The sequence below is a fragment of the Lotus japonicus genome, chromosome 3 (genome assembly GCF_012489685.1).
Source record: "Lotus japonicus ecotype B-129 chromosome 3, LjGifu_v1.2".
NCBI classification, from domain to species: Eukaryota; Viridiplantae; Streptophyta; class Magnoliopsida; order Fabales; family Fabaceae; genus Lotus; species Lotus japonicus.
The window spans coordinates 44,288,332-44,311,069 of record NC_080043.1 but is presented as its reverse complement, the minus strand read 5'-3'; the positions used below and the strand labels follow the sequence as shown (position 1 = coordinate 44,311,069).

Below are 22,738 nucleotides of genomic sequence, written 5' to 3'. Positions count from 1 at the left end.
TGACAGCGAGGTAGGAAGCACAAAGCACTAGGTGTAACACCCCAATTTCGGTGGCGTCACTTTAGTAACCAAAAAGAAAATAAAAGCGGAAAAACGTGAATATTTTTTTTTCAATATTTGTTTTCAGTAAATAAAAGACTTGTCGAATTTAAAGACGTATCGACGAAAGATAAACAAGACTAATATACAATATATATACACTCCCCACAGTAAACAGCATGCCACGTCACGAGTAACCTCCAGTGACGGGAAAGTAGTGCCTGTCGGCAAATATGTACAACACAAAATATAAGGTCAGTATTCTGAATACAGTCCTCCAAAAAGAAAGTAGGTCAGCTCAAAACAGCCCGAAGACCTCCTAATCTGACCAACTCCCTGTGACTCCCGTAAAGAGAACCACACAAAAAGCTAAAGGTCGGGGACCTACCCTGCCCCAAAATGAGAAAAACTGAAGATCAGAGCCACGACGCTACTCCTACCCTAATCCTGACTAGAGGAGTACTACACACCACTCCCAACTACGCATCACCATGATCGTCGTCTGAATCTGAATCCAAGACGATCAGGTCAATGACTGCATCGGTCCTCACAGCGGGTCCCACGGGTACTGCACCCGATCCCAAAACAGCAGCAGCCGCGACGGTGGGTGAGCTAGACTCAGATGAAGCCCCTCCTACAGGCAACTCCTCCGAAGGGTCCTCCTCGTCCTCAGGCGATGGTGGTGGTACTACAACCCCAGGGCCACAGTGCACGCCCGGTGGTAGGTTGAAGCTAATGGTGTGGCGTCTCAAGACTCCATGCGTCAGGTTTCCCATTCGGTCGACATGGTCCTCCATTATTCGCCCCGTGTAAATGGCTCGGTGACCGGCGGGGTCGACCACCCAAGAGCTCGGGGTGTCCGTGTCCAGCAACTCAAACCTGGTCCCCCCCGAAGGGACGACCATCTCGAACCAATCGGCCATCGACATCTGACAAAAAGGGCATACATAGCCCCCCATACACAGGTAGCACGCTCAAGGGTCAACTCAAAGAATTACATAATAGTACATCCAATAGGCAAAGTTTAAATAGTAGCCACATAGGCTTAGTTATGAATGACAACATTATAAATTGTATATCCTGTCAACGAAAATAAATAACATTTACTGGCAATTAACATATCTCAAGCAATGTTAACAGGTAACAAATACATTCAGCAACTAAATTAGCATGAATGGTGCATGAAATGTAAATGCAAAGGAACAAGATGCATGCCGGAGGGATGGGCACTAACGAGTCAGCCCTAACACTAGCCACGGTGGGACCATTTCTGCTCGGGCGTCTCTTATACCAAACAAAGTGTAGTCAGATCAGCAGTAAACCCGCAGGCCTGCCATTTCCGTCTGCTACCAAGAATCACCGCAGTGTTCTTATGTGGAAATTCGGGTCTTATGACCATTTTAGATTCCACCGAGGTCCTACATCCCACCGTGTATTAACCTCAAAATGAGTGCATGAATGCAACGTGATTAGCCAAACAACGTCTCCGACCTCACTCGTCACGTCGTCACGTGTTCTAGCTATCTTATTGTCTCTAAAAAGAATACCCTAAGGTAAATGTCGATTCTGCGACAAAAGACAATTAATTATAAAAAGTAACTCATGATGATTTCTCGAATCATCCGACTCATCTCCATCCGATGGTCAAAACTGCTCCGCGAGCAAAAAGTACCAATGTACTTGGAAACTACCTGTTTCCCGGCTTATCTTTCAGATAGCCCAACAACAAATCAGCTCATCGAGCGAAAGAGTATCAACGTACTCGGAAACTCATTAATTTTCTCGACTTATCTTTGAGATAGTCCAACTACAAACTGCTCATCGAGCAAAGAGTATCAACATACTCGGAAACTCATTAGTTTCCTCAAAACTTGGACTCGGCGACACTTCTCATTTCCAAAACTAATATTCAAGTCCTAAGCTCTTATTTGAGTTTGTGATCATTATTTAAAGATTCAGAGGTTGTTTAATGTCTTATGAATTTTTCTTGTAAAATAGTTTCCATTTAGTTTTGTCTCTAAACTTATGAGTTTAAAAGCTCCCGTAATCCCAAGTAATTCCCAGAGAAGGTCTCAATCCATCAAACAACAACAAGGCCCGAATCTCTGTTCGTCCCGTCAAACTTTCTCAAAATCTCACGATAAGTTCTGGCTTAACTGCCCGTTTATCCTCTCTGACGTACAACAGATATATGTGTATTTGCATAATCAAAGCAATACAATCCAACAATCATGGCACATATATCAACACATTGAAGAATAACCATGTAGCACTTAGCATATAGGGCAAATATCACACATCCTAGGTTAACAAGGTAGCACTTAGCATGTGAATCAACCTCAACAACAATCAAGCAATAAATGATTATCAATTGTCCGACATAGCCTTAGAAAACGTTTTTCCCAGTCAAACACAATCAAGTGCATAAACAGTAAATCAAGTCGAAATCGTCGACACCTAATTCATTATCTAGTATTCAGTGAGTAGCCCTCACCTGTAGGTTTTCCAGCTTGTTCCTCAACTCTTCCTTCACAATCTTCCTCGTCGAATCCACAAAGTTCCTCAAACGAACCTTAGAGCAAATTCACAGAAATCAATCACAATGAGTCAGAAACTCAGCAAACAATACATACTAGGGTTACACGAAACATTACAAACTCCGAAGTACGACAATCTAACGCGTTAAGACAAATTTTCGAAAAACGAAATTTCCTCCCCCTTAATGAGGAGCTCTCGGCCACTTTTCACAATTGGGTGGGCCGATTTTTCTTCGATCAAACTTGGTTCCTAGGTTATCATTAGCCGTAACTAAGACGAATCTAAGCTCAGAATAATTTTCGGATCAAAAACTGTCGCAGGGGTATTTTGGTCATTATTTTCAGCTCACAATTTCAAAACTGGATTTTCGAAAAACAAATTGGATGGGGATGTCACCAACGACGTTTATGACGACTAATCCTACTAGCGCTAAGCTAAGTCGTGAATTTTCAGCTTAAAGAACGAAACTTTGTCCAGAAATGGGTTTTTCCAACAGAAATGAATTCCGGCGGCATTTCGGCGACATTCGGCAAAATGTAATCCGCTAAACACGCTCAGGGGCATGCAGAGAATAAGTTTAGACAGAGAAATCGAGTTATTTGGACAGTTTTACAAAAAACTCAAAACTTTGAGCACAGAAAGACATAGAGAAAGACGACAGAATTGACGATCAGAAGTGAGATATGGTATCCATACCTCGAAGTCTTCGATTAGCAACGAACGGTGCAGCAATCGGGCAAGAAACGAAGAAAATCTTTTTCTTCCTTCTCCTCCTCCAAGCTCGCGGGTTCAAGAGAGAAAATGGTGAAGTTTTTGAAATTTTTTTCATTTTCTCGCTATTTATAGGTTTTGGAAAATTTGGAAAAATGAAAATTTCGCGATTCCGATTTTTCCTGCGTATTCCTTGGAGAATTCTAAGATAGGTTATGGCGACAGAATTCCAGAACTCAAAACAGGTTTCTTGAAATTTAATCAAACGATCAAAAGTCGGTGTAAATCGATTTTACCCGAAAAACTACTTTTTGCAGTTGATGTCGGATGAGAAAACTTCGTTCTGAAGAAAGATTAGAAATATCAAGAGAAATAGGCGTGTGCGTGTGGAATCTTCGTTTGAAGCTCCGAATAGAAAAAGTCTTCATCGTCCGTTGGTTTTAGGGTTTTTGAACTATCAGGGTTTTGGTTTCGGCAAACTTCCGAGTATTGGAATTTGTCGTTCGAACATTCCAGGGTTTCGTATCGAAACACTTGTTTATAGACGAATAAGAGAAGTTCTAACATTTCTCTGAAGATTTTTGGAATTAGTTCCCATCGTGTCTTAAAGAGTAAATTAGCTATTTACTAGCGTTCTTGACCTAGGTTTAAGCGAATACTAATCGTGGCATAACTTTTATCGACTTTGATTCAATCCTTAGCTTTTTCCTGAACTTTCTCCTTGACAAATTTATTCCATTCACTAAACACTTGTTCAGGTTTTCCTCCACGTTACATCAAATTAATCGTGAAAAAGAATTTTATTCGGTTTATTCCAAACTTAAAAACTTGGGTCTCACACTAGGCAGCTGGTGCGTGGGAAGCACGAGAAGGAATCTGCGGCGCTGAATACAAGAAGCTTGGCGGCAGAAAATTGAAAAATCTGGCGACGCTGAACAAGAGGTGCGTCGGCTGTCGGCGCAGAAGCAAGGTGATGATGGCACGCACAGAAATTAAGAGAGAAAAAGTGGCCATAAAAAGTAAGAAATAATGGTGGCGGCACAGGGAGAGTTTGGAGGTTAGGGTTTCAACCTAAACCTGATACCATGTAAGATTAGATAGTCTCACCACTTGTGTGCGAGGTAGACAATGTTATTTATAATAATGAAAGTACAGAATATACTAAGAATATTCTGAGGCATATTACAAAATAAGACAATAAATAAATAAAGAAATATCTCGTAAGATATTATGCCTATTTATCTCTAATAAAAATATCCTAATGGAGAGTAAGAAGGCCTGGCTTACAATGATTAATTTGGATTGAAGTTGTTAACTCTATCTGGCAGTGCAGGAATGATTCTGTTTTCAGGAGGTGGATCGCATAGTGGAATTATTGCAGTATAAGGTGTGGTTATGGCTGAGAACAAAACAGAGCAATTTCCTCTCTTTCTTTTTCGAGTGGATTTCGAATCCAGTGGGCCTTGCGTTTATGATTTTTTCCAAGGTCAAGGTGGAGAGTGGCCTGGCTTATAAAAAAAAAGGTGGAGAGTGGCCCTGTTTGTAGTATGTATTGTGTGGAGCTTGCTGCGTTGGAAATAGTCTTTGTGTTGGGTCGTTTTGGTATCAAAGTTTGAAGAAAATTGCTGTTGGAATTCATGTTTGTGTGCTGGGATTGCTGGAAGAGCTGATCAGATTGGTTAGGAGTGTTTTCGCTCAGTAGTATCAGTGTGTTTCTTCCTTGGAGGTGCAGTCTTGGTTTTTTAAACTATTCATTTTCGTTCACTAGGTTTTTTCCAACAGAGTTTTCCTAGTAAGATTTTAATGAGACATTCATTTAAAAAGCCTTGCTTTCAAGGGTTACAAGTGTAAATTTGATATGTAATTTTTTGTGCTGTGTTGTTACTTGTTCTTTTTTTTCTTTGTATTAGGTTGAAGTACCCCTTGTATTTCATTTCATTATATTTCTTGGCTTATTAAAACAAAAAAGCTTAAGTTACTCTTTTTGATATTTTAGAAAAAAATTTATTCTAATTATTTGAACCCATCATTTCATGAAAACTTACATCCTCATTATATATCAATAAAATAAAATGAACGCATTGGACTCATGATCCCGAATTAAAGGACTAGTTAAGTAACCGTATAAATGACCTTCAAAATAGTATGAATATTACAACCTCCCTCCAATCATTTTTAATTTTTTATACATTGCTGTCAGACATGTTAATTCTCCATTGTTTTATAAAATTAGTGATTTATTAAATTTTAAACTTCACTCAATGATTTTGCCAGTAATTGTATTCATTTTAGCACAAGGGGTGTCAAACCAGATAAAAGATCATGATAAATAGAAATTGAGCAGAGATATTTAGTTAACTACTATAATTTTCTTTTTAAAATTACGGCAATTCCGAAATATTTTCGAATTCTTGGACAAAAGAATAGCACATAGTGGCTATTCATTATTTTTGACATTGAAGCTCACTATATCGGTAATAAAATATAGTACTATCTTTTTGAAGAAGCATGCTAATCCTTTGATTATGAACCCTCAAGAAAAGTACAATTGCGAAGATTAACGCCAAAAAGAGAGTGCTAATCAATGAGGATCTCTACAGAACCCCCCAAAAAAAGAAAAACCCGACCAGGACCCTAAGCATATACTCTCAAAAGAGCTATACAAAATCAGGTACCCAGGAACAAAGCCAAAAGGAATAAAAGGAAACCCTTCCACAGCAATAAACAGCCCAAAGAGAGCAAGATCAAAATACCAAAAACGATCAAGACAACCGATGATTCTCGAAATCCTTTTCAAGGCCTTGCATAGCCACTTCGTCGCTGCTCCTTTCAAACACCAGCTCCAAAACCATGCCATGTCAAGGGCACAGTACAAAAACAAAATGCACTAAGCATGAACCCCCATTGTCTTCCTGACCCTTCAAAATTTCTGTAACTTTTTCTTTTGGTCTGTAAAACATTGGTAACTTACACGGTGCAAATTTCTATAATCGCCAAGTTAGAACTTTTTCTAAATGAGAAGAGCTTTTCTTTAGCATTTTCCAAATTCAACCCGAACAGCATCCAAGTTGGAAAAACACTCAGCCTCTCCAAGACTAGAGTATTTTCCATCAAAAACTTTGCCAAATTTAACTCATGCTCATTACCATGAAAATTTCCAAACTTCACCATTTCCAGGGTAGATAGAAAACAATCAGGCACACTTGCAGAATTCAACAGTTCCATGTCGAATTGAATGATTCTCTGATGATCATAAACAAATATACATATTATTATATTGCGCAGCAAAGTCCAAATAATATGACGGAAAAACTAAATAAATTCGACAAAGATTATCAGTAGTATAAGCTTCTGCAAAAATTTGAATAAGACCTGAGCTTCAATCAATAAATTACTGACCTTTAAAACAAGAGTCTTAAGAGACGGAGTCTTTTGAAGTAAGGCCAAAAGAATTTCACCAGTAACTATGTCTAGCTCCAGATGGCTCAACATTTCAAAAGAAGGAAGATCCTCCACAAAATCTTTGGCATGTGCAAGAAACTGAATGACAATGAACAAAAGAATGTTAATGTTGTCGCCGTCAGAATACTGTCTACAAAACGAAGTCAATGGAAAGAAGAATTAAACAATTTTCACCACTATGTTCATCAGCTTATGTGCAAAAATGTTTGCAACACAAGCGACCAACACCGAACATAAAACAGAAACGCGACTACTGAAAAGTTTCAACTATATTCTTCACTCATTTTGAGATAAAATTACAAATAAAATATTTAGTTACACATTGAGTTTGATATGGCAAGAATTTCCCTATTGTAAGCAAAGGGTGATGCAAGGATACATACCTTTGACGGCTGAAGCTTCAGACATTCTACATTAGCATTGAATTGTCTCAGAAAATTACAAGCAAGAATCCCTGTCTCTTCCACAGTGTCGTCCGCATATTTGTATGGTACAATTTTAGCAGAAGCGATATGTGCTTTAGATAGATCTAACACAAGGGTGTCTGGTAATATATAACCAATATAAGTGAATTCTGTAAGACGCGGGGCACAAAACTTAATTTTCGTATATGAAGAAGCACATAGCAACACAGGTTTATACTCTATTGAAACCACTTCAAGCAGAGGCACATCTAGAGTGACACCCTTCACATCTGACCAAGTGCAATTTTTAGTCTCATACTTTCTAAGAACTGGGAAACTAAGGGTCAAAAATTTTGGTCCATTAGAAAATTTTGGTCCATTAGAATTGCAGCAGGAAAATGTTATTCCCGATAGCTTGAGGACGGTGAGGGATGAAAGACAATAACTAAAGGAGGGAACTGGAACTATGCTAACACAACAATCCATCATCCACACCAATTCCTCCAAGGACTGGCATTTGAAAAGGGAATGGAAGGAAAGGTTCAACTCTTTCCGTGAATAGACACCGACCTTTTTGACACTCCGATCTATAGCAGAAGATATCCACTTACTGACATGACAAGCATTATACTTCTCTGATATAGTAAGAGAAAAACTTTCTATGCTTGAACTATCCAGATGATGAAGTACTCTATACACAAAGTTTAAAAAGCTGCTTTTACTTTTCTTTGGAGAAGAATTATGATCTCTATCCCCAAACCTTAGCTTGGTGATAAAGGTCCACAAGCATATCCAACGTTTAGACAGAACACTAGTACGGACTGCATCTTTAGCAGAAAGAAAAGAAAGAATATGACCAATAATGAAGTCAGGTAGGTTGCTTATAATGTCTTGACCCTCATTGATTTTTTGCCTCTTTGAAAGCTGATTCTCATAAATACCAGGAATAAAAACAGAACCTGACTCCATCTTCATAGCAAGTTCCTACAAAACCAATTAGACGCATCGCATCATCAAGCTTTACAGACAAACAAGAGACTCAAACACATAGCACATTGTATAAAAATTGAAGCAAGAAATTGAAGTTTGAATAAGTGGTTAATAGCAAGTCAATAACTCAAGAGTCAAACTCTCCCACCCAGAATCTCAAATTGCAGACTGTAACCAGTGCAATGTTAAAAAGCTTTAACCTTTGAGAGTTGTAGTTTAAGAGCATTCAATTTGGACTGCTTTCAACTCCATAGAATTATGTGACTTTTTAAACAACAGTGAAAATCATGGGGAAAAAAAAAACAGATAAACATGCTTTTTCAATTCGAATGCAAAAGAAAACAACTTTAGTATTGGTTCTACCTTGGTCAACCAAAATCAAAATTGAGTTTTGGAAATGAATTTCAAAAGCACAAACCATTCTAAAAATTTAGGTACTATGAATTTCAAAAGCCCAAGACATTCTAAATTTTGTATCAACATTCATGCGAAATCAAAGGAACAAAGCAACCCAATGTAGCTGAAAGAAAAACTAGTACCTTGTGTTGAAAATGTGCAAGGTGCCCCATGGGGGAGAGTGCCGTAGAAGAGGGCCGGGACAGACTCATGACGGTGGATTGAGCGACGGTCGACGGCGGAGCCGCCAACTGACGGGGCATCGACAGTGAGGTGGTGGTAGGGCAGGAGGCAGAGCAGAGCTGAAATGAAAAGAAGGGATTTTGAAGTTTCAATTTGGAGTTCTGGAAACTGCAGCAACCTGTGAGGTTTATTTATAGTTGGAACTAAGAAATGACAAAATTTATTAATTTGTAAAAAACTACTAAATTGTAATTAGTATTATCAATAATATTAAATAAATCTTAATGAGGGTTAAATAGTAATCATAATATTAATTAATGAAGAGGTTATATTAGTTACTCCCTCCGGTCCTATTTATAAGCAGCAAAAAAAAAATCACATAGTTTAAGAAATGTAGTTAAACTAGATAAAATGCATTAAATATGTCTTGAATCAAAATAAACTTCCAAAATTACCCTTTGTTATTAGTGTTGGAAAGTGGGAAAGAGAGAGAATAATTAATGAGACACATTTTACAAGCTAGAATTAATAAGGGCATCATTGGAAAAAAAATAATTAATATAGCTCAAACTTTCATTTGGTTCTTATAAAAAGGACCAAGATTTTTCTTCTCTTTCATGCTTATAAATAGGACCGGAGGGAGTATTAATCATTTAAGACTTAGAGATATGTATATATAAATATATTATTGAGTGAAATTAGTAAATGACAATATTCCATTTGGTAATAAATGATGGTAAGTTGATAAGGAAACATTAATGAAAGAATTAATAAGTCAAGTTTAAATATTAAAAATTCATTTAATGCATTTCAAGAAAAAAATTAAAATTCATTTAATGATATTTTATATTATTTTTTGAAAATGATATTTTATATTATTAATACTTTATATTATTAAAGCTTTATTTACTAAAAGAAAATTATAAATATAATAATTTATTTATGATAATATTCATCAGTGAAAATAAATTGAGACAAATATATGAAAACCCATTTTAGTTAATAGTCAATTTTTGAATTAAATAAATGCACCTAATAATGTTTAATATAATTAAGAATAAAATTATCCCAACTTTAATTATTTCTATTAAATCAAATAAAAAAGTTAAAAAAAAGTTAAAAACTAAATTGTAAGTTGAATTAATGATAGTTTCAAAAAAAGTAGTATTAATGATAATATTAATTCATTATTTTTAAAATATATTATTTAATCTTAATGTGGGGATATATTACTAATTATCTATGTATATATTAATTATAATTATAATTAATTCATTATCATGGATGGTACTAAATGATATATATAAATACATCGAATGTGTAATCACTATTAAAGATAATCTATAACTTTATTAAAGCAGTAAGGGTTATGAGAACCAATTGCATATGTGTCAGTTCCACAAAAATCCTCTTTTTTTATTGGTGCAATTTTATAGTGGAAATCCTAGGTGGCTTCCTGATATTGCTTCCCTCCATTCCTTGGCCACATGTCTTTTCCTCCATTTTTTCGATTTTTTTAATTCAGCATTATTAAATGCTTCTATTTCACATTCAACTTTATATATATCTCTCTCTCCCAATTTATTACTCAATTTTCAAATTATGAACAATCTTCATTATAATCTTGGTTTTACCACTCTCTCTCTCTCCCATTTAAATCTATTTCCAATACTTCTTATTAATCCCCTTTCATTCTTTCCCTTAATTTCGGTCCTTTACAAAAAAATTTAATCTCCCCCCCTAAATTGCTCTAACTATCCGGTGATCAATACATTCAGAAGCATTTAGAAAAAAAAAAAAAACTAATTTCCTTCACTAAATTATTAAAAGCTCTTAAAATATCTGATTGTATTTCAATTAAAATTAAAATGAAAAAGATATTTCCCCACTAATTTCGTTCATTTACTCCCTCCCTCATCCTAAGTTGTTTTTCCCCAATAACAAAAGAACAGTCTAGATTGTTGTTGACCTGGGTATATAAGGGTATTTTTGTGGGCCTTTTATTTTATTTTTAAATTATTTTCTAAGTTTTAATTAGTTTTTATGGTATTTTTAAGTAATTTTCGTATTTTTAATTATTTTAGGATTTTAGGAGTTTTTATTATGATTTGGTAGATTTTTGTAGTTTTTATCTTATTATTAATTAGTACTTTTTAAATTATAGATTTAGTTAGGATTTAGGTTTTTTATTTTGAATTATTATTTTTTAGTATTTTATTTTGATTTATGTTTTTATTTTTATTTTATTTTGTTTAGGATTTTCGGAATAAAAAGAAAAGTGAAAAGCAGGAAAAAGGAGCTGAAACTGATGCTGATGGTTCACAGGAGCTGCCATGTACCCGCAGGAGATCAACGGCTGCTGCTTTGTTCTCTGACATGCGGCATGATCTGGAAAGAGGTCCACCATAAGACCATGCACCCGCGAAGCGCTGGATTACTCACTTTGAAGCTTGGACCAATTGAAAAGCGACACGTGGCGTTAGATAGGTTTTGTTTTGTCTTTTGCGATCACGAGGAAAAGAAAAGAAACAGAAGGCAAAGTAGGCGGTGGCAGTTTAAAGGAATAGAAAAAAACTTAATATATATATATTTTGGTAGAAGTATTATTTGAGGAAGCTTTTGGGTGATTGGAATTGAGCACAGACTTCTTAGGGTTTTGAGTGCTTTTGCAAGGTTCCTCCTGGAGATTTTAGGTGCTATTTTCTTTCTCTTTAATTCTTGATTATGGTCATGCTTGGCTAAACTTCTTTTAGTACTTGGGTGTTGATCCTTTTTAGGATTATGTTTTGATTCGAACATTTGCTCTATATGAATTTTATTTATTAATCTACGTAGTTGTTTCAATTTATCTTGATTATACTTGAATGCATGCGAGTAATTTACTGATTCTTATGAGAACGGAAGTTGATTAGGAATTAGAGAAACAAGGAAACAATTAGATTAGGCGTTCCCTACTGCTTGATTCAAGAGTAGAACCTAATTGCGTTGGCTAGTTTAAATAGGACTTAATCTTCAATTCCCTGGTCTAGGTGCTCGTAAAACAGACTTAGTAATTGAATTGAAAGTCTAGGGCGTGTGAGTTATCAACATCTTAGAACATAGGCTAAATCGTCGTAGAGAAGTTAATTAAATTCATACGAACATTGTTAGAATAAAGACATAAGCCGAATAGGTGAAACAGGACCCAAGTACTATCTTTCTCATCTGATTTCATAAACTACTTGATTTTCGCTTTTACTTTTTATTAGTGATTGTTACAATCTTTAAAATTGGTTTTTATTTTCATAATCTAAATACTAGAAGTTAATATAATTAGTATTGAATCACAATCCTCGAGGGATCGATAATTTATTACTACGGGCAACTTTGTACACTTGCAAAGGAGCTATCAATTGTATTCCAAATTTGTTCTGAATCTCTTCATATTCCCCCATATTTAAAATGACTGTCATTATCTGGACTCATGTTTAGATTTTCAAACTCTTCACCGATTCCAACCCTTTTTTCTTCCTAATTTCTAGATACACTCTCAATCAATTAATTCAATTATGGTTTTCCAGACTCTCTCTCTCACGCTTACAATTTCATTTGCTTTGTTCCAAGAACAGGCAATTAAATTGTTCCATTGGATATGCAGTCTATCTCTCCCTATTTAAGCCCATCAAATGGTAAACTTTTCTCATTCATCTGCTGCTTAATCTCTAGCAATCGAACTGAGTGTAATCCTTCAATTTCTTTGCTATGGCTGTTAAGGTTGATGATCTCTCCATCATTGATTCCTCCAAAGAGGCTTGGAATATTGTCGTGAAGGTCATATGTTTGTGGGTTAGTCCCAATTTCGGTGGTGGGAAGCTTCCCTTTTCAATGGAATTGGTTCTCATGGATGCTAAGGTACTATTTTTTTGGGTCATTGGTTTCCGTTTTCCTATTTTTTCCCCTTTTTTCTTACTTATTTCCTGTCAATGTGTAGGGTACAAAGATTCATGCTTCTGTGAAAAAGACTCTGGTGTATGTGTTCCAGCCTCTTTTAACTGAGGGTCGGGTATATAATATTTCATATTTTGGCGTCGGTGAGAATGGTGGTGAATTTAAAACAACTTCCCATCCATTCAAATTGAACTTTCATAAGCATACATCTGTGAGACTGGAAACCAAAATTGCGATATCAAAGAGTCCTTACTCTTTCACTCCTTTATCTGACATCATGTTCCGACATCTATCTCATGTCTTCCAAATTTTCTGACAATAAAGTTTCTCTGTACAGATGTTATTGGAATTTTAACAGGGTCCAGTGGTGAGCAAGAGTTTGAAAAGAACGGAAAAATTGAAAAGAGAGTTACTATTGAGCTGTGTCAGGATGGGTAGTTGTTCAATCTCTTCATATCATAAGGGGTTTTTTTATCAACATTTTTAAATTTCATCCCTCCTAATTATTGATTTTTTTTTTATGAATTTAGGGTTAGGATGGAGTGTTGTTTTTTTTGGAAAATATGTTCCCCTAATCTTGGGTCAGTTAGCATCTGGAGACATGACTAATGCAGTTGTTTTGGTCAATTATGCAAAGATTAAGCCATTCAGAGGTTGTATTCTTTTCTTTTTTTTTTGAAATTATTAATTCTCTATTTTGTTATATTTACCGTGAATTTCATTCCCTTTCTATAGGGAATCCAAGTATTCAGAATGTCTATGGTGCTACCCAAATTTTGTTCAACCCAGATGTGGAGGAATCTGCAGCTCTTCGCGAAAGGTTAGATATTAAGTCGTTTAATGGGGTTTCCATTGTTTTAATTACTTCTGTTCCTGAAGTCCTTTCACATGAGTAGGTTTTTTGCTATGAATGATCCTGCTCTACAAGTTCTTAGCCAGCTTCAGGATTCTGGAAAAGTGTCAATTGAGGAAGATTTTTTAAGCCAGACAGAAGCGAAAACCATCGACCAGATTAAAGATTTATCTGAGGTAATGTATAACAGTTTTAATTTGATTTTTTTATTTATATTAGTTCTTACTAAATCAGATTTTTAATCTATTATATATTGTTTTTTTTTTGTGCAGAAATCTAATTGCATTGTTTTAGCTTCTATCATGTTCATTTGTAAGGGTTCCTGGTAGTATCCGGCATGCAAATGCAACAGGAAGGTTTATCCTGCTGATGATATGTATTTCTGTGAAAACTGTGTCCGTCACATAATAAATCCAATTCCAAAATTCAAATTGCAATTAAGGGTAATGGATCATACTGAATCTACCACATTTGTTGTTTTCGACCAAGAGGCTGCATCATTGCTTAGCAGACCATGTTCTGCCTTTGTGGATGCTTCTACCAAGGTTTGTGTACATGTTTTTTTCTCTGATCAGTAATTTCATGTTATTTTTTATTTTTCGTTTTTACTTTGCTTATTGTGTTTGTTGTACGTGGTAGAATCCTGCTGAAATGGCGGTTCCTTCAGATATCTTATCATTGGCTGATAAGCAGTATTTATTCAAGATTGAAGTCAATAACAATGCAAGTAGCAATTTTGAACCCTCATATCGTGTCAAAAAAATATGTTGGGATCCAGTTATAATTTCTAAATTCAAGTCATCTATGCCTCAAGCTGATGGTCCAATGCCAAATATGAATGTTTCAACCCCAACTTCTGTCCTCAAGGGATCTTCATCATCATCAAGCTATGTGAAGGTAGTTTTTATTGATGCATTCTTATTATGTGTTAGTTGTTTGACATAAATTATGAGTTTATTCCCTATTTGTTTATTAATTTTCAAATTGCAGGATCTTATCAATGATTTTGGAGTAGCTTCTGAATCCCAAGTTGAGGATTCTCCTACCGCCCAATCTGAAAATCCAAGTTCAATTGCTGTTGCTGCTGTTGGAAACCCCGTTCCTGTAACTGCTACAATAGTTAATGTAGTTAAAACCTTATATATCATTCCTCTTTTATTAAACATTTTTCATTAACAATTCTTTGATTTATTAATTATGTTTTTAATGACATCGTCTAATAGGTTGTTAGTGAAATGGTTATGAAGTCTGATGATTCTACAAAATCTGAGGGTCGTAAATCTGCTGTAGAGCACGTTGCTGATGTTCCGTCTGATGTATTGGGAAAGGAAATACAGGATTCAACTCCATCTGCTGTTGCTTCAAAGAATTTTGTACCTTCACATTTTTAAGACCTTCAAATTATTCTTTTCAGATCTTTTGTTTCATGGTAAAGTTTCATCTAATCAATTGATTATTTCATTTTTTCAGAGTAACATTGAGAATGTTTCGCAGACTGTTCCTCAACAAAATCGCAGTTTACCCCTTGCTGCTGTTCGGATGGGTGCTAGAAAGGCCAAAAATAAGGTTAAGAATCCTCCAATATTCTTTTATGTAAATGTTAGTCTCCTTGATTTTTTTAGTAATTTTTTTTTGGTTTTTATAACAGAAATTAGCTGATGGTGTTGTTGCTGGGACTGTTTGTCATACTGATGATGATGATGATGTAGCTGTGGGCAGCCAGTGTTCCCCTCCTACAAAACGTAGTTCTCCCTCAGATTCTGAAGCCCTTGGATCATCTAATGCTGGAAAAAAGCTTCTTAAAGCTGTGAAGAAGGAGAAGATCTGAAGACATCAGTTTTAGTTTCTTTTCATGTTTTCCTATTGTCCTTTTGATTTAAGCTTTTATCGTTCAGACTGGAATACCCCCATAATTTTGATGGCGTTTTAAATATGGGGGCCATGTTTTGTTTTGTTATTAACTTAAAATGCTCATCGAGCTGTTGCACTATGTTGATCTATTTCAATTTTGTTATGATAATTTTTCCAGTGTCCTTCAATTTTTTTCTTTCGTGAGATATGTCCATTTGTCTTCATTATTTACATCTTCATTTTAAAATCTTAATTCTTAGATTTCAATGTTAGATTTAATTCTCCGTTATTCTTGATAAATAATTTATCCTTTTGATTGTTTTTTGAACTGTTTTAGCCCTTTGATCCTACCTTTTCTATTCATGATATCAAAGAAATTTGAATTTGAATCCTGTGTATAAAAGATTGTATACTTCCATAAATACCTGATTATTATAAGAATGAAACACAAAAACCAAAATTAAAAAGTTTTTTAACTATTTTAAATTCCATTTCACCGTATATCCTTTCAGAAAAATAAGGTCTATAAATTATAATAGAATTTTTTTGTTATAATCAATTTTAAATCTTTGAAAATTTCCATGTTCAATTCCATCTAGGAAATCAAGAATTCAAGTCTTAACAAACAATCTATTTAATAATATTAAATTCCTTATTTCAACACCCCAAATTCGTTCACTTACTCTTTCTCTCAACAATTTTGTTTTTTTCCAATCAAGAATTCAAGTCTTAACAAACAACCTATCTAAGTGATGTTACTAGATCTAAGTGATGTTGGTTATCAAATTTTGTGATTGTACTTCTCTGAATGATTTTGGATCAATAAGCCAACTTTATAAACATTCTAGCTATGTTTTTAATTTATGTTATGTTAATTTTTTGTCATTGTCGTTTTAGTTGATTTCGTCCCTATATAACTGAAGTGTTAAATTTAGTTTCTTATATCTAGAATATATGATCCGTATAAATATATTGATTTCATGTTGAATTATTTGAGCCGTTTATATCAAATCTTAATTTTTTTTGTTGTTAAAATCTGGTTTCAAGTATAACTCATAAAATCCCGTTTAAAAATAGACCAATCTTCCTCACTCTATATTGTGTAAATCTTAAGCCCCAGAAAATATTTGTATCTATTGATTCCCTCCATTAATTTCATTACCTTTTCCAAGTTTAATTTGTCCATAATATAAAAATTATAAATGTCTTCATGATATATACCAAATTTTGAAAAAGTTATTATATCCTCTAAATCATTATCAAATTACCTAGATATGATAATTTTTTTTATCTTGGACGAGGAAAGGAATCAGGTGAATTCCAAAAAAAAAAAAAGATAAAAGTAACTCTATGATTAAATATGTGGAAATATGATTTAAATTTAAAATTTTTTATTCTATATATATAAATAAAGAGATAACACACCAACGGTGCTTCAGCATGTTCAGAGGAAAGGAATCAGATGAGTTAAAAAAAAAAGATAAAAAAAACACTAGGAGTAAATATGATTTAAATTTAAAATGACATTCAATGCTCAGGGATTCCAAATCATAGGATTGTATTGAAGGTTGGAGTCCCAATTATGCTTCTCCGAAATCTTGATCACGCTGCAGGATTGTGTAATGGTACTCGAATGATGGTGACACATCTCACTCAGTATATCATTGTAGCAACTCTTTTATCTGGAACAAAATCTGGGCAGAAAGTTTATATTGCTAGACAGAGTTTAACTCCTTCTGACCCTAGCATTCCTTTCAAATTCCAACGAAGGCAGTTTCCTATCACCTTAAGCTTCACAATGACTATAAATAAAAGTCAAGGTCAATCCTTATCCCACGTCGGTTTGTATCTTCCAAAACCGGTTTTTACACACGGTCAGCTGTATGTTGCTCTATCAAGAGTAAAATCTAGAAAAGGGTTGAAGATATTGATTTTAGATGATGAAGGAGTTGTTTCAAACAGGACAAAGAATGTTGTCTACCAAGAAGTTTTCGACAACATCTGACAGGTTAGTTAAAATCTGTCATTACCATAAATTAATTTATTAATCTTTCTGATCTATTCTTTACATTCCTATATTTTATATGTCAGGTTTCTTTTCATCTACATGAGCTGTATTGGCAAACATGACTCATTGCAAGGAATTCAAATTCGATTTCAAACTGTGTGATGTATACTGAAATACCTCATTTGTATGTTATCTTTTAAAGACCTAATTTCGTTGTTATTCTTTGTTCTTTTAGCATAAAAAATACAAGCTCAGAGTTTTCAATGTGGACTTATAATACAGGTAAATGTTTTGAAGTGATTGTAGAAGCAGTTATGGACAGCTTAGAGGAAGCTAATTTTCTGGACTATTACTCAGGTCAAATTAGTCACATTTTTATGTCTATTTTGGCTTCCTACCAATTTTTAATCTAACTTTTCTTCTACTATTTTCCGCTGCAGTGTTGTTGTTCATGTTGTGATTTCATCTTCCAGAAGATTGCTTCAAGCTTTGAAGATTGCTCACAACAGAAGATTGCTTCAAGCTTTGAAGATATTATTTGAATATGGCTCCAATTTCACATCTAAGCTATAGTTTTTTTTTTTTTATTTCTACATGTATTTTAGTTATGAAAAAAAAATTCCTCTCCATGTCAACACTGGTATTTAGGAAACTGCCCCCAACTTCCTCTGATTTGTTGGGGTTATTCCGAGTTTTCATTATCAAAATAACATTTCATATAAGGGGAATAGAATGATATTACTATTCAAAAATACTTATATAAGCTTTGTGCAGTGGGAAATTGATTGAGTAGGTTTATTTTGAAACTTATCTTCTATACAATTATAATCGTCAGGGGCATTCATAAATTATCCTTATGAGTTTTTGGTGAATTAGCAGAAATATATAGATGCAAATAATGTAGGGATGTCTCAAGCAATTGTCCCTCAGGGGAATAAGAACAATCTTAAACCATGAAAAAACTGATGTACTAAATCCCATATCCATTCATTAGCCATCTTGATTCTAATTGCATTTCAAATCATCAATCCAAAGTTTATATGACATTAGTATATATTGATGTGTTTATTATAACAGTAAACCTCGCCGTGCAGCGCACGGGTGAAAGGTACTAGTATTAATTAAATCTTAATAAGATGTTATATTATTAATCATGTTAGTTCCTATCAAAAAAAAATCATGTTAGTTATTAAATTTAAAACATTCTTGTCTATAAACTAAAAATATAATAGTGAGCTAAAGACAATTTATATGTAGTATAGAGTTGATGGTGAAAACCCAACAATGTATAATTAGTACATAGTTGGGTTTGTTAAGTATTTCGTTTAGAATTTGATCCCAGAGCAATGTGTATAAAAAAAAATTTGTTGGAAGAGACATACTTATTTAATGTGATCTTTTCGGGTCTTGAGGATATTAGTTTCATGTTTGAGTTGTTCAAGACGATAATAAGTTTATGAATTGTGTTAAATTAAGGAAGGGGGGGGGGGGTGGGGGTTTGAATTGTGTTAAATTAAAACTAGCATTCACTAGCATTGGCTAAAAAGAATTTGGATAAAAAAATTTCAAAATTTTTGGATGTTTTTAAGAAACTCCATATCAATATCCCTTTTTCTGATGGTTTGGAATAAATCCCTATATATGCTAAGTTCATGAAGGACATTTTAAGTAACAGAAGGAAGTTAAAGGAGGTTGATAAGAGGGTGATGTTGACCGAAGAATGTAGTGCTATCTTTCAAAGAAAAATGCCAAGGAAGAGCAGAGATCCCAGAAGTTTCACTATTCCGGTGGAGATAGAGGGTTTGTCGGAGGTCGATGAATTGTGTGATTTGGGGGCGAGCATCAACTTGATGCTGCTTAGTATGTTCATGAGGTTGAATCTAGGAGAGGTCACCCCGACTATGCTAATAGATCCCTGAAAATCACCATATGGGATTGTTGAGGATGTGATGGTGAAGGTGGACAAGTATGTGTTCCCTGTGGACTTTGTGGTGCTTAACATGGGAGAGGTTGCAAAGATTCCTCTCATTCTAGGCCAATCCTTCTTAGCCACTGGTAGGGCTAAGATTGATGTTGATAAGGGTTTTCGGTTTTCAATCCTAATTTGGAAACTAACCTTAATGATGATTTTGTTTGTGATATGATAAAAATCTTGTCCGGGTCTTCGAAAGAGACCCCCAAAGTGAAGGAAGAAGATGTTGAGCTTAGCCAAGATCTCATCAAGCTTGTTAGTGAAAACAATTATGGGGGGTCTAAAGATGAGAATTTCCAAGCCCGCATGGCCCGATTCACTCAAGCTAGTCACCATGGTGCTCCCAAACATGTTGCTGCTTTTGAAAAGGCTTTTAAGTGGATACTTGTGTTTTTTTTTTGGATGAATGATTGCATGCTTTGGGGAAGAGAGGAGGAGACTTCAGTCTTCCGAGTGTTTCTTGATGATTGAGTTGGGGTGAGTCCATAAGGGTCCATCTTTGACCCTTCACCATAACATTTCTATGGAGGATCCTGACTCATTTGTACTTCTTGGTTCTGTATTGATTTTACTCCTTGCATGCTTGGTGATGCTTACACTATTCTTGAGACTATTAGGTTTTTGAGCCTCAGTGTTTGTTGGTGTGAACACCTAATTTTGTCCTACTTTTAATAAAATTAATTTAATATAAAAAATAGCACTCAAAATTATATTAATAGTAGTTATTTAAATGATTTCAGAATTATAATATTAATTAAATAAATAAATACGAAAATAAATATTAAATACCAAAAATAAACTAGATTGTTTTTAGATGGGCTTTTCTACCTCTCCAAGAAGGGTGAAGAATGATTCCTAAGAATATTCTAGGAGTGGTGAGAAAGAAACCCTAAACCTGCAGCTATAAATAGAGAGGGGGTTTTGGTGGTGAGATCATGTTCAGGGAGAGGCAGAAAGAGAAATAAAAACTGAGTGTTCACTTTGAGTTGTAGTTCCATCTTTGAACTACAACTCTAGAATACAAGGTAAGAGATACCCAGTGTGAGAGTGAATTTGATCATTGCTCGATTTGAAAAGCAGCGCAAAGTGGTAGCAGGGTCATCAAGTCCTAATTTATTTGGTTCTTCAACCAGGTTTGATAACGTGATACTCTTTAACATATGATTTTGCATCTGGTATAGAAAACCATATATTCTCAAAATAACCAAGTTTGATTCCCCCTCCCTTATATCTCTGCTTTGCCTTTCCTTTGAATGCATACTGGAAAACAAACTATTTTGTTTTTCAAAATAAGGATTAAGACCAAAGGAGACAATCACCCTCGTCCCCCTATCTCCACTCTGCTTTCCACTGTTTCTGTTTTTTTCTTTCCTTCATTTTTTTTCTTAAAAAAGGGAAGGATTTGATTCTTTAATTAAAAATCAATATGTTCTAACATATTATATGCCGTGGACTTCTTTTTTTCTTTTCTTTAACAAATCAAAATAAAATCTTTCTAAATATCAATTTAAACTAACGTGAATTCTTAATGGTTGGCTATTTTTCTAAATAAAATACACCCACCAACGTAAATTGATCTCTTTTCTACATAAATAAGACATGTTAATATATCAAATCTTTTCAAAATAAAAAACACAAATCAACTAAAAATGTTTTAAGAACTACGTGGCTTTGAATTCTCCATCGCACTTTGGGGATACGTAGGAGGGCATCAACAACCGTCAAGCCAAATTTGTAAATAATTTTTTTTAATAAAATATAAACTAATCTTTTATCGAAATCATTTTCTTGGGGTGGAATAAATAAAAAGCTATTTTCTTTCACACAGTTAATTAGGGTAACCATTTATAAATGGATGCTTAGGGTGCTAGTACCTTCCCTTTGCGTAATCGACTCCCAGATCCAACTCTGGTTGCGAAGATCATAAGTTTATGGGTTTTCCGATGTTTTCCCACTTTAAAAACATTGGTGGCGACTCTTCTGAATTCTAATGTTTGCAGCGCCGTCCCGCCGCAATCCTGGTTGCGACAGTTGGCGACTCTGCTGGGGACCATACTTCGAGAGTCAAGCCTATCATGATTAATTGTGTGATTTTTTTGTTAGCTTTATTTGTTTTACCCCTTTTTTTTCGCAATTTTAATCTTGTGAACCCTAGGATAGGTGACCTTTTTATTTGGATATTTGTGTTTTCTGTTTCTTTTTTGCAGGTAGGGTAGTAATAAGGATAAAGGTTTGTATGCTCCCTACATACACCACACTAATCAAGTATGTTACACATTTTGGGCTCTCTACCCGAGTCCTGGAACAACCATAGGATGAGAAGGGGACCCCAGTGATGGCATGTGAGCTATGCTCCCTGACAGTCATTGGATACCCGCCCAGATTTCTACTGCCATTATGGGCTAACCACATGTGAACTTTGGTTCCCTGTGGTTTAGGTCATGATGACAGGTTCAATCTGGGGACCTTTTCAGTTGAGAGAATTTTAGACCCCTCCTTAAGGTAGCACCCAAATAGTTTGGCTATAGTATTGCCATCCATAGGGTTTACCCTAATAGGACACATGGGAGCATATTCTATTTTTTTTATCCCAAAAAATTAATAATGTAAATACTGTATATCATGTTACATACTATTAATTCTTTTTTCTTTTTTCCTACGATAGGTAAGCTTGGAGGTTGGCATTGCTTTTGATAAAAAATGAAATGGAAAATTTTGAGCATACTAGCATTCCTCCGAAAGAAGATTTTAAGGTGATGACAAGCTCCAATGAAGTACAGATTCTGAATGCCAAGCTCCTTCAAGCCAAGAAAGACCACGAGGCGCTTCAAGCACAATACGTCGAAAGTCGCGACGAGTGTGCCATTTTGCAGAAGAAACTTGATATGGTGAGAGATCAATTGACAACTTGGGGCCCGAAGTTCTTACGTCGCCTCTGCGAAGCAAATGAAGAGATGTGCTCCAACCCTTTCTGGGAACCATTGCCTGCTGTGGGTGAAATCATGAGTCTGTGTGAGTATATAGCATCAGGGCTTAAAAGAAAGAGAGATGGCCAGTAGAGTTGATACGGTCTAGAGTTCATGTTTTGTAATGGCAAATCTGATGTATGAACAAATTTTGCATTAATAAAATTTCGAGTTTATCTTCTCAAGATATTGCTAGTATGCTCAAGACACAATCTATGTGGAACTCCCCCTAGATTGATTGTAAACCATATCTACCATCTTATAGGTCGCGCACCTTCTGATGGGATACGGGTTCTATTTCGACTTATCAAGTTCAACGCCAACCTACCTGGTAACAACATCGTAAAATATATAGAATTAAATAAATAACTTAACAACGTTTTATTTTACAGAAACAAAAAGTGTATCTTCGGCATCCTTACAGGACCCGGTCTCAGG

At 34.9% G+C, this 22,738-nt stretch overlaps 1 protein-coding gene across 2 annotated transcripts; it reads right to left on the bottom strand.

Moving 5' to 3' along the window:
* Nucleotides 1-5,637: 5,637 nt before the first annotated feature.
* On the bottom strand, nucleotides 5,638-8,877 carry LOC130742968 (F-box/FBD/LRR-repeat protein At3g14710-like). 2 transcript variants are annotated; one of them, XM_057595081.1, is made up of 5 exons: nucleotides 8,684-8,877; nucleotides 8,012-8,138; nucleotides 7,134-7,294; nucleotides 6,688-6,828; nucleotides 5,638-6,531 (listed from the first exon to the last, which is right to left on the bottom strand). In XM_057595081.1, exons 1-5 carry the CDS (start codon nucleotides 8,801-8,803, stop codon nucleotides 6,256-6,258), a joined length of 825 nt encoding a protein of 274 aa, XP_057451064.1. In that variant the 5' UTR covers nucleotides 8,804-8,877; the 3' UTR covers nucleotides 5,638-6,255. The 2 variants fall into 2 exon arrangements, with proteins under 2 accessions (XP_057451064.1, XP_057451063.1); XM_057595080.1 differs by having other exon boundaries at nucleotides 7,134-8,138.
* Between the last annotated feature and the right edge of the window lie 13,861 nt (nucleotides 8,878-22,738).

Coding starts and splice junctions, on each gene's coding strand:
- LOC130742968 (XM_057595080.1), bottom strand. CDS start 8,803: ATGCCCCGTCAGTTGGCGGCTCCGCCGTCGACCGTCGCTCAATCCACC. Junction 6,829..7,133: donor TGAAGCTTCAGCCGTCAAAG/GTATGTATCCTT, acceptor ATTGTCATTCAG/TTTCTTGCACATGCCAAAGA. Junction 6,532..6,687: donor TTAAGACTCTTGTTTTAAAG/GTCAGTAATTTA, acceptor TATGATCATCAG/AGAATCATTCAATTCGACAT.